A 12,018-nucleotide genomic window follows, 5' to 3' on the forward strand; every position below is an offset into this window, starting at 1 on the left:
TTAAGCATTAATAACTCTGGGATGTTTGTACTTATGAATTTGATTCCGAGATTGTCTTTTCCTGACATATTCTACTTTATGTTAGTGGTAAATTTTTGTCAATACTTGCATCATTTCTTGGTGAAATATTTGAAACTTTCATGAAAAATTTGAAAATGTTGCATTTTTTAACTTTGAAGCTCTCTGCTTGTAAGGAAAGTGGATATACCAAATAAATTATATATTGATTCACATATACAATATGTCTTCTTTATGTTGACGTCATAAATTTGACATGTTTTTACTTTCTGAAAACATCAGAGGGCTTCAAAGTACAGCAGCAATTTTCCAGGTTCAGGGTCTTTATGTTAGAAAATCCCATAATGGACCCCATTATAGAAACTGCACCCCTCAACGTATTCAAAATGACATTCAGAAAGTTTGTTAACCCTTTAGGTGTTTCACAGGAATAGCAGCAAAGTGGAGGCGAAAAACTCAAAATCTTCATTTTTTTTTTTTACACAACAAGTTCTTGTAGACCAATATTTTTTGTTTTTACAAGGGGTAAAAGGAGAAAAAGCCCCCAAAATATGTAACCCAATTTCTCTTGAGTAAGGCAATACCTCATATGTGGATATAAAGAGCACTGTGGGCGCACTAGAGGGTTCAGAAGAGAAGGAGCGACAATGGGATTTTGGAGAGTGAATTTTGCTGAAATGGTTTTGGGGGGCATGTCGCATTTAGGAAGCCCCTATGTTGTCAGAACAGCAAAAAATACCCACATGGCATACTAGTTGGGAAACTACACCCCTCAAGGAATGTAACAAGGGGTGCAGTGAACCTTAACACCCCACAGGTGTTAATTTCCAATAAAGTTGGATGTGAAAATGAAATTTATTTATTTTTTTTTTTTTTTACTAAAATGCTGATGCTACCCCAAATTTTTCACTTTAACAAGGGTAATAGGTGAAAATGTCCCCGAAATTTGTAACCCCATTGCCAGTAAGGAAATATCTCATATCATTATTCATTTTCACGAACCACTCTTCCAAAAATCTGTCAGACACCTGTGTGGTGTAAATGCTCACTGCACCCCTTGTTACATTCTGTGAGGGGTGTAGTTTCCGAAATGGGGTCACATGTGGGTGTGTTTTTTTTAATTTTTTTTATTTTGCCTTTATGTCAGAACCGCTGTAACTAGCAGCCACCTCTGTGCAAATCACCAGTTTAGGCCTCAAATGTACATAGTGCGCTCTCACTCCTGAGCCTTGTTGTGCGCCTGCAGAGCATTTTACGTCCACATATGGGGTATTTCCGTACTTAGGAGAAATTGTGTTACAAATTTTGGGGGTCTTTTTTTCCCTTTTACCTCTTATGAAAATGAAAAGTATGGGGCAACACCAGCATGTTAGTGTATAATTTTTATTTTTTTTACACTAACATGCTGGTGTAGACCCCAACTTTACTTTTTCATAAGTGGTAAAAGGAGAAAAAAAATAATAATTTGTAACGCAATTTCTCCTGAGTACGGAGATACCCCATATGTGGCCCTAAACTGTTTCCTTGAAATATGACAGGGCTCCAAAGTGAGAGAGCGCCATGCGCATGCAGATTTTCATAGGGGTGTACCTGGTTGCAAGCGTTACACTTGCCTCCGCCACCAAAAATACTGTATGTCAGTTTTCCCCAAACAGGGTGCCTCCAGCTGTTGCAAAACTCCCAACATGCCTGGACGGTCAGTGGCTGTCCAGCAATACTGGGAGTTATTTTGCAACAGCTGGAGGCTCGGTTTTGGAAACACTGCCGTACAAGATGTTGATGGGCCACAGTGTTTTAGGTGTAGTGTATATGTAGTGTTTTACTCTTTATTTAGAGGTAGTGTAGTGTTTTTAGGGTACATTCAAACAGGCGTGTTCACAGCGAGCTTCCCGGTGGGAGTTTGAGCTGCAGTGGATAATTTGTCGTATCTCAACCTTAAAGCGGGAAACTTGCTGTAAACCCCCACCCGTGTGAACCTTTAGCTGTTGCAAAACTACAACTCCCAGCATACACTGACAGACCATGCATGCTGGGAGTTGTAGTTATGCAACAGCTAGAGGCACACTGGTTGGGAAACAATGAGTTAGGTAAAAGACTACCGCAGTGTTTCCACACCACTGTCTGTTTCCTAACTCAGTGTTTCCCAACCTGTGTGCTTCCAGTTGTTGCAAAACTACAACTACCAGAATGCCCATACAGCCGAAGGTATGTTGGGAGTTGTAGTTATGCGACAAATGGAGAAGTTTGGAGACCACTGTGTAGTGGTCTCCAAACTGTAGCCCTCCAGATGTTGATAAACCAACTCCAAGCTTGCACAGGCATGCTGGAGTTGTTGTTTGGCAAAATCTGAAGGGCCAGATGTTGCCGAACTAAAACTCTCAGCATGCCTGGACAGCCTCGGCATGCTTTGAATTGTAGTTTTTTTCAACATCTGGAGCGCTAAAGTTTGGACACCACTGTATAGTGGTCTCCAAACAGTGCCCTTCCAGATGTTGCATAACTCCCAGCATGCCGAGACTGACCAGGCATGCTAGGAGTTGTAGTTCTGCAACATCTGAAGGGCCAGATGTTACAGAACTACAACTCCCTGCATGCCTGGACTGTCTGGGCATGCTGAGAATTGTAGTTTTGCAACATCAGGAAGGACACAGTTTGGAGACCATTGCACAGTGGTTTCCAAACTGTGGTCCTCCAGATGTTGCAAAACTACAACTCCCAGCATGCCCAGACAGCAAAAGGCTATCTGGGCATGCTGGGAGTTGTAGTTTTGAAACCCCTAGAAGCAGCAGTGAAGATCACTTTACAGAGATCTTCACTGCTGCCTCTGACACCACCGCCACCTCCACTTGAATGCCTCTGGTCCCTGGTCTCCTGCTGCTGGTTCAAAAGTATTGCTGCCGGTCCCCCCGCCACACTGGCCCCCGCAACTGTCACTGCACTTCTTCCCCTGATCTGCCCGGACTTCCAGGGGCGGGCAGAGCAGGGATCTCAACTGTGAATTATTTCAGCAGGCATCCCGGTCCGGGCCCCGCCCAGCAAGCGGCAGGATTCGCAATTCCCACAGGCGTACAGGTACGCCCTTGGTCCTTAAGGGGTTAATCACATAAAATGTAGAAAAATATTACAAAATATTTTCATTGATCCATACAAAAAGACATACACAACAAATACTTAAAACATAAATTGACCCCCAAAAGGTTTCATGACCTAAACCACCGTTAAAATGTATAGATAAGCTGAGACGGGCTCAAAAGAAATCCCATATAGCCTATAAAGAGTATCACAGAAAGGAACAAAGGTCGGAACAAAGGTCAACGTTCTGTGATGAATTAAAACAAATTGTTGCTGCTACCACATGGGTAAGAGAAATGGCATTAGCCGGAATGCATTAAAAGTAATAAACCCTGTCCTATAATGGGGGAGGGTGAAAAGATTCCACAGGTTTCGCTGATAACCTCAGTTTCCTCAGGACTAGTAGATGCATTATTTGGTGGTGCTGTCTCTTCGGTTATATGGCATGTAAGAATTTTTGGCACAAATTACAATGGTAAGCCAGTCCCAATGCTCTCATAGAATTAAAAGCACAAGAGCGCTCTAGCTGTAGCTAAACTACAACTCCCAGCATGCACAGACAGGGTATGCTAGGAGTTGTAGTTTTGCAGGTAGAGGCATTCTGGTTGGAAAACAATGCATTACAACATCAGAAATCCCCTCCATTTTGGAAAATACTTAATACCTAAGACATCTTTCAGCCTTGTTTGGAAAATGAACCTGAAACCAGTCTGTAATCTCACCTGCTCCGGTTCAACGTGACAAAACATTGATATCTTCTCTTTTACAGAGTTGTCCAGAGGAGTGGTGCACCGGCAGACAACCTGTAAACAAATAAAAAAATGACTGGTCTAAAGTCTACAAGAGTGAGCCATTTGTTAACTTAAAAAGGTTTAAATCCTAGGCACAAGTACGGTACTTACTAGATCTGGCGATAGGCCGAGTCCTCGAAGCTCCCGTACACTGTTCTGAGTGGGCTTGGTTTTCTGCTCACCAGTGGCACTTGGCTGCAGGTAGAAAAAAGAGTTAATGACTTTACATTAACAGTGTTCCCTTAAAGGGGAACTCGAGGGGAAAGGAAATGTTTTCAGATGAAGTGGTGGCAGAAAGTTGAACAGATCAGTAAATTACTTCTATTTCAAAATCTTAATCCTTCCAGTACTTATCAGCTACTGTATACTACAGAGAAAGTTGTGTAGTTCTTTCCAGTTAGACCACAGTGCTCTCTGCTGACACCTCTGGCCATATCAGGAACTGTCCAGAGCAGGAGAGGTTTGCTTTCCTTTTCTGGAAAGCAGTGCCAAAATAAAATTGCAACTCAATCTTACCTGAGGTACAAGACTAACATGAATATTGCAAAAGTTCTCTCTTCGAACTTTGAACTGAAACTGTCGGAAAGCTTCTACGAAGGGCATACTTTCAATGTCACCCACAGTTCCTCCTAGCTAAAACATTAAAGAAAAATTGTTTTAAATAATTACAATAACAACAACATAAAAGGTTGCAAAGTGACAAAAAAAAAAAAAACAAGTTTAGGTACCTCAATTACACAGACTTCTGGCTCCACACCATCCTCATCTACAGGAATCAGGGCCTGTCGCATCACCCACTCCTGGATAGCATCTGTGATGTGAGGGACCACTACAAATAAACACAAGACGTCACAAGTACTATCCATCAATCACAATCTGATGTACTCAGTAAAAGCTTCTTCCCAAAGGACACAATCACCATTTACTAGCCCGTCAGGCATAGAAGGGCGAATCAGAATGCCTACAGGAATTCTCCTTACTGTGTGTCATTCATGTAGCAAATAACTGTGTCACATGATTGTACAGACAGAAGCTCATTACAGAGGTCCGTCAGATACAATAGTATATACCAGCCCTGAAGAGCTGGGAGCTATAGGAAGATACATTGGTGAATTTCATTTTCTTCCATTACGTGTAAAGTAATATCCAATAACAAATAACTTTTTCATTCATTTACCTTGCACGGTTTTCCCCAGATAGTCCCCTTTTCTTTCTTTGTTTATGACAGACTGATAAATCTTTCCAGTTGTTAAATTGTTGTCTTTTGTTAATCGGATGTCCAGGAAACGCTCATAATTTCCAAGATCTAAGTCAACTTCGCCTCCATCGTCCAGTACAAACACCTCTCCTATAGTATGGTAAAAACAAAAAACATGAACTTACAATCATGGCTGTAAATGTTGGCACCCCTGAATTTTTTCTAGAAAATGAAGTATTTCTCACAGAAAAGGATTGCAGTAACACATGTTTTGCTATACACATGTTTATTCCCTTTAATAAGAGAGGAGAAAAAGCAAATTGGACATAATGTCACATGAAAGTCCAAAAATGGGCAGGACAAAATTATTGGCACCCTTAACTTAATATTTGGTTGCACACCCTTTGGAAAAAATAACTAAAATCAGTCACTTCCTATAACCATCAATAAGCTTCTTACACCTCTCAGCCGGAATGTTGGACCACTGTTCCTTCACAAAGGGAATAAACATATGTATAGCAAAACATGTGTTACTGCAATCCTTTTCTGTGAGAAATACTTCATTTTCTAGAAAAATTTCAGGGGTGCCAACATTTACAGCCATGACTGTATATTGCATTAAGCTGCTGAAGACAGACACATTGCATAAATCTGCCTACCATTAATTCAATTTTTTGTAAATTGTTCCATATGGCCTCTGATTGGGAATAAATGGCTACAACATTAAACGGGCTCTGACATTTGTAAAAAAAAAATGTTTTATATACTACAGATAAAAATTTAATTGTGTATATTAGTAATGTGTGGGTGGGACAAGCAGGGCTCTGTCCGTTGTTACTTTAGGTGCGGCTATCACATGACCGCCGAAGCCATCCAGTGGCCTCAACGATTATGTGACATCTGCCCCTAAAGTAACACTGGAGTGCCGGCAGAGGCTAAATGGGGGATCAAAAGGGGATTGGAGGGGCAGGTAAGTGACCATAAGCTGTTTTAATGCGGCCCGAAAAAACCCATGGATAACCTTTAAAAAAAAGGGTCTGGTACTATTTTGCTTGGTTTTAGGATGCATACTTGCATAGACAAATATAATACGGTGAATGGGCAGGCACCACCAAATATACAAAAGGCATATTTAAAGAGCCCAAGGCTTGAACACCCAAATATTAAGCATACAAAAAAAAAAATAATCCAATAATATCAGTGTAATGGCACACAACAACGAAATGTTGCCACCGCATGCAGGTGTGGTTTCATTGGCAGGTGGTGAACACAACACAGTTCTACCTTCTGCAACAAAGTTTACCCCCTGCAAGCAGGAAGAAAAGTATAAGGCTGAGTTGGCACATCTCTGGAAGTCAATCACCAAGGAGCGAAAGTGCAAACAACATTAGTTGCTGGGGCAACTCCTTTAACCTCTTCAGGACGCAGGGCGTATGCATATGGCCTGCATCCTGAGTCCTTAAGGACGTAGGGCATATGGATACGCCCGTGGGAATTCTGGTCCCCGCCGCTCGCCATGCGGGGACAGGACCGGGATGCCTGCTGATATCATTCAGCAGGCATTCCAGCATATCGCCCAGGGGGCTCCTGAGACCCCCCCATGTCCACGATCGCGGCAAATCGCTGATCAATTCAGATCTGCGATTTGTCAATATTCTGGGCTGATCGGGTCTCTGGTGACCCGATCGCCCGGAAAATAGGGATGATCCGAGCTGTCAGTGATAGCCCCGATCATCTTAAGGGATAGGAACGAGGTTGCAGTGGTGCCCCCTCCTCCTATCCCCTGCCATTAGTCAGCAATGACTACTGACCAATGGCAGTTGAAGACGGGGGGGTTACCATGGATGTCGGGCAGAACGGGGGGGGGGGGAAGATGGCGGTCGGTACCTGGGGAGAAGATGCGGTGGGGACCGCCGATCATCGGTGGCATCAGCGGCGCAGGTAGGGAGAGGACAGCGCGGAGCATCAAGAAAGGTGGCAGTAAAGTGATATTTACTGCAGCCAAAGGCTGTCTGGGCATGCTGGGAGTTGTAGTTTTGCAACATCTGTATACAATGGTGCCCAAATGGTAGCCCTCCAGATGTTGCAAAACTACAACTCTCAGCATGCCTACACTGCCCAGGCAGTTGTAGTTCTGTAACATCTGTCCCTTCAGATTTTGAAATTTTCATGAAAACTGCTATACTTTGAAGCATTCTAATGTCTTCAAAAAGTAAAAATAGGTCAATTTTATGATGTCAACATAAAGTAGACATATTGTATATGTGAATCAATATAAAATGTATTTGGAATATCCATTTTCCTTACAAGAAGAGAGTTTCAAAGTTTCATTTTCATGAAATTTGGGGATTTTTCACCAAGAAAGGATGCAAGTAACGACGAAAATATACCACCAAAATGAAAGTAGAATATGTCACGAAAAAAACAATCTCAAAATCAGAATAATCGGTAAAAGCATCTTATAGTTATTAATGCATAAAGTGACAGTGGCCAGAATTGCAAAAAAATGGCTCCGTCCTTAAGGTGAAAATGAGCTGCGTCCTTAAGGGAACCAATCACCTATTTTGTGCTGCCCAAATCAAGGGGACATAAAAAGGCACAGTAAGTGTGGTCCAGAGTGGATCAAAGAACACTCTGAAAGTCTCAGGCATAGTTTGAAAAGGCTGCAAGGAACAAGGGAACTAGTCACGGGCAGTTCCAGGCAATTGCTATCCCCCTGGCCCTAGGGGAAGAGCCATCACTAAGGGACAGCGGGGTGGAGAACAGCTACAGGGACCACCCCCATGACTACTTAGCCTGGGTCCCGATGGCTTTTTATTTATTTCTATTTTTTTAAACCATGATTTCTCTGAAAAGCCTGAGAGTTTCACTGTCATTCATAGATTCTGGGATTGCGCTCCCTGCACCTCTTTCATGTTGCCCGTGCCGGTTTGGGCAGTAAAAAATAGGTGACAGGTTTCCTTCATCAATTTACAAGCTACTATATAAGCCAGTTATACTGCACTTCCTAAAAGATACCTGTACACAATATAGCTGTGCTGTTTTAGGTGCCGCAAGAGCTGCCTGTGGTTTACTGTGGTATACCGCATTACAGGTGTGGTAACTGTGTGTTTACCTGTACTTGCTGCGCAGCTATTTGCAGTAAACCAGATGCAGTTTTTGCCATGCGTGGAAAGCAGAGATCATTTCCGCAGCTCAGTTGCATCATGTATGGGAACCTAAAAGCTTTGTTAAAGACTTCCCCTATTACACACTATGGGATCAAATCATTTATCGAGATTTAAAGCTTCCACAAGAGCTGGATTACACTAGTCAGAACACATCCTGGTGCAAACAACGTGTCAATAGCGCCACATACCATGTTCGTAAGGAGAGAACGTTCCTGCATCAATGTTAATGTATGGGTCAATCTTAATAGAAGTGACACGCAGGGAGCTGGATTTCAAGATTGTTCCTATGCTGCTTGCAATGATCCCTTTTCCAATACCAGATATCACACCACCCGTCACTAGGATATACTTCATGATGTCGAATGAAAGTGTTGGAAAATCTAGGCAGAAGAACAAGTGACATTAGTGATGAGTACAGACTATTTATTTTGCATAATATTCATAACCCATTTGACTTTACAACCAAACCAAAAGATTACACAGGGTTAACTTGTGTTTACCATAGAGGGGATGCACATTTAATATGCACCTCTATGAACAATAGATGATTGATATTCTAAAGGACCCAGATAGAAAAGCTTCTCTAAGGCTAGGTTCACACTACCGAATTTCCGCCTGCAATTCTGCTTAGAAATTTCCGGCAGAAATTCCGTTGACTAAAATGTATAGAGTAGTGAATGGGTTTCTGTTCACAAATTCACACTTCAGAATTTGTGAAGCAGAATTTGTGAACGGAAAATCCGCTTGGAAATACTCGCAGAACACATTGCAGTCTATTGGAGACTGCAGTGTCCGCACGGTCCTAGTGCCTGATGATTCAGTTGCCGATGGCAACACTCTTAGGGTATGTTCACACGAGCGGATTTTTTGCGGGTTTTCCGATGCGTATTTGAAAGTGGGTGGGCTCTTCTCGGCTGTCCGCAGCAGATTTTCTGCGGCGGAATTTACGCTGCGGAAAATCCGCCGCAGTCCCTACTGACTTCAATGGGGCTTGCGTTGAATTTTCCGCAGCGTAAATTGGACAGTCGAGAAGAGCCCACCCACTTTCAAATACGCAAAAAAAAAAAAAAAAAAACACTCGTGTGAACTCGTACTCTTAATCTCCGGGCGGAAATTTTCTGCCCGGAGATTCTGCAGTGTGAACCTAGCCTAACTGTGCACATGCAAATGGCCTTGTATAGCACTTTGAAGAAATGCACGTATTAGAGGACAATAAGCTATACAAACATGTATGACCAATCCAGGTCAACAATTTCATAACTCTATAAGCCACTAACAGAGAAAAATGCTCATGAGGTAGATTCTACTGGCACATTGCCTTTACATATAAAAAAATGAAGTTTTCTATGTTATAGTTATGTTTAAAAAGCTACCACTAGATGTCTCCCTACTTGTCCAAAGCACATTTCCACAATCTCTTGCACTCCTGTGGCCTGGCAGAAGTCCAAACACAGGAAATGCAGTCTGGAGTGCTGAGGGGTGTGTGCAGCCTTAGCCAATCATAGCTCATCACACACTGAACTGCTGTGGACTGTGTGTAGCAGAGTGAGGGAGGACGTTCTCCCCTGTATGGCTTCAGGTGATGTCACGCCTGCTGGGGAACGCCCCTTCCCAGTCTGTGAATCTGAGACTGAGCAGAAAATACAGAGCAATATCAAGGTAGAAAACTAACAAAATGAAACAGAAATGCATAAATATGAGCACAGATATGAAGCTTAAAGGGGTCCTCCACTGGAAAACATTTTTTTTTTTTTTTATCAAATGGTGCCAGAAAGTTAAACAGATTTGTAAATTACTTCTATTTAAAAATCTGAACCCTTCCAGTACTTATTAGCTGCTGTATACTACACAGGAAGTTATTTTCTTTTTGAAATTATATTCAGTCTGACCACAGTGCTCTCTGCTGACACCTCTGTCCATGTCAGGAACTATCCAGAGCGGGAGCAAATCTCCGTAGCAAACCTATCCTGCTCTGGACAGTTCCTGACGTGTCAGCAGAGAGCACTGTGGTCAAACTGAAAAGAAATTCAAAAAGAAAGTAACTTCCTGTGGAGCATATAGCAGCTGATAAGTACTGGAAGGAATAAGATTTTTTAATAGAAGTAATTTACAAATCTGCTTAACTTTCTGGCATCAGTTGATTAAAAAAAATATATTGTTTTTCCAGTGGAGTACCCCTTTATGGTCCATATCTGTGCTCATATTTATGAGTTTCTGTTTTGTCATAGGAAAGGGAAACTGAAAATAACAGAAGTACCGGGTCCCTTACTTGCCAGAAAACAAGATCAGTGGGTTTCTGTCGTAGTCTCCGGTATAACATTGCATGCAGTGGATGGTGCCTTTAATGTAGAAGTGAACTTAAAACAACAAAAAGAAAAGGTTTGCTCTAAAGTTGTAGTTTACACTGATGGTATATAGGGCACTGTCTACAAAAATAGGGGGATCAGGTGATTGGCCAAAGTATATGGCGGCCTCCTGACTCTTCCCTAACCAAAGATGTTAGGGAAAGAGAAGGATCGGGCATGTTGACTTCAACTGCCCAACCCTTTTGTGCTCAGACATAAGCTGCAGTCAGTTGTCTGGCAGTGGCTTACCTCCCTTGTCTACTGAGAACACATTTGGCGGCGCTGAACGTTTATGTGTATGGTAGATTGAAAATGACACCTGCTGGCGGATAAAAGGTTCATCGCAGCTATTAAAGGAGTATGGCTTCCATAAAACATTTATAGTGGCCACTCATGTATGTCCACTCTCCTTGAGCGGCCCTTTCTCTATTACAGTGGTCCCCAAACTGTGGCCCTCCAGATGTTGCAAAACTACAATTCCCAACATGCCTGGACAGCCGTTGGCTGTCCAGGCATGCTGGGAGTTGTAGTTTTGCAACATCTGGAGGGCCACAGTTTGGGGACCACTGCTCTATTACCAGGACTGTCTGTGCTGAAGGCTGCCCTGAAATGCCTTTTCATTTTTTGGCTACGGGCACTCAATGGCCTGCTGAGACCGAAAGCCCAAAAGAATCCCCAGCAGAACCCTAATTCCGATCCTTCACATCTGTCCCGGATAGACCGGTTAATATGGCGCAAATGCGGAATCTTCCTCACAAACTGCGCTGACACTTTTTCCATCCCTTTTTCCCAGGATCTTTTATTCCAAATCTGGTCAGAACGGTCTGATCTGCACTGTGTGTGAACAAAGACAAAAGGTTGTGATGGAGTTCAGCGCACAATACACACTGTGGAAAAGATCAGTGTGAATACATCCAAACAGAAGCCACATTCATTACTGGTCACACTCTTCCTATTCCTGGCAGAGTAACATGTGACATTGGGAGACAGTGATCTGCAGCTACACTGAAGGATGTCAGGGCATGCTGGGAGTTGTAGTCTTGTAAGGGCTGGTGGTTGGAGGTCACTGCTGTAAGAGGTCAGCAATTGTTCTATCCAGTCTAACAACCTTTCTTACTACAGCCAGAACAGAGAGCAGCTGTTCCCTGGCCGGTTATACCGCAGAGGCGGTTTTCTGAAGTAAGGCACTGTACACACTAGCAGTTAGCAGCCGTTTCCCCCACCCCACGAGCCACCTCCCTGCCACTAGCCCCAGCTGTAGTGCCCCTCATGGATGGCAGCTCACCAGTCAAACACGATGCTCAGAGACAGCAGCCGATTGTGCCGGTCCCACGTGTTGGGGAGGAATAGACACCACTGAGGGTGGACACCGGGCCAGAGCGCCGCCTCCCCTCACATCCGGAAAGACTCAGGGGAGGGCCTCT

General features: G+C 43.1%; 1 protein-coding gene across 7 annotated transcripts in view; it reads right to left on the minus strand.

Annotated features, from left to right (window-relative positions):
• Positions 1 to 12,018, minus strand: part of CTPS1 (CTP synthase 1) — a 28,355-nt gene that overhangs the window by 16,050 nt on the left and 287 nt on the right. For 3 of the 7 annotated variants that reach the window (XM_056557329.1, XM_056557332.1, XM_056557335.1), the window contains exons 2-7: positions 8,438 to 8,629; positions 5,059 to 5,229; positions 4,610 to 4,710; positions 4,398 to 4,514; positions 3,993 to 4,076; positions 3,813 to 3,893 (exon numbers count right to left, since the gene is read on the minus strand). In XM_056557329.1, the coding sequence (XP_056413304.1) occupies positions 3,813 to 3,893; positions 3,993 to 4,076; positions 4,398 to 4,514; positions 4,610 to 4,710; positions 5,059 to 5,229; positions 8,438 to 8,629 (746 nt within the window). Of the gene's footprint in view, positions 1 to 3,812; positions 3,894 to 3,992; positions 4,077 to 4,397; positions 4,515 to 4,609; positions 4,711 to 5,058; positions 5,230 to 8,437; positions 8,630 to 10,518; positions 10,607 to 11,702; positions 11,721 to 11,879 lie in introns of those variants that run through there. The other 4 variants (XM_056557331.1, XM_056557336.1, XM_056557334.1 and 1 more) reach the window with 4 other exon arrangements.

The sequence above is a fragment of the Hyla sarda genome, chromosome 2 (genome assembly GCF_029499605.1).
Source record: "Hyla sarda isolate aHylSar1 chromosome 2, aHylSar1.hap1, whole genome shotgun sequence".
Lineage (NCBI taxonomy): Eukaryota > Metazoa > Chordata > Amphibia > Anura > Hylidae > Hyla > Hyla sarda.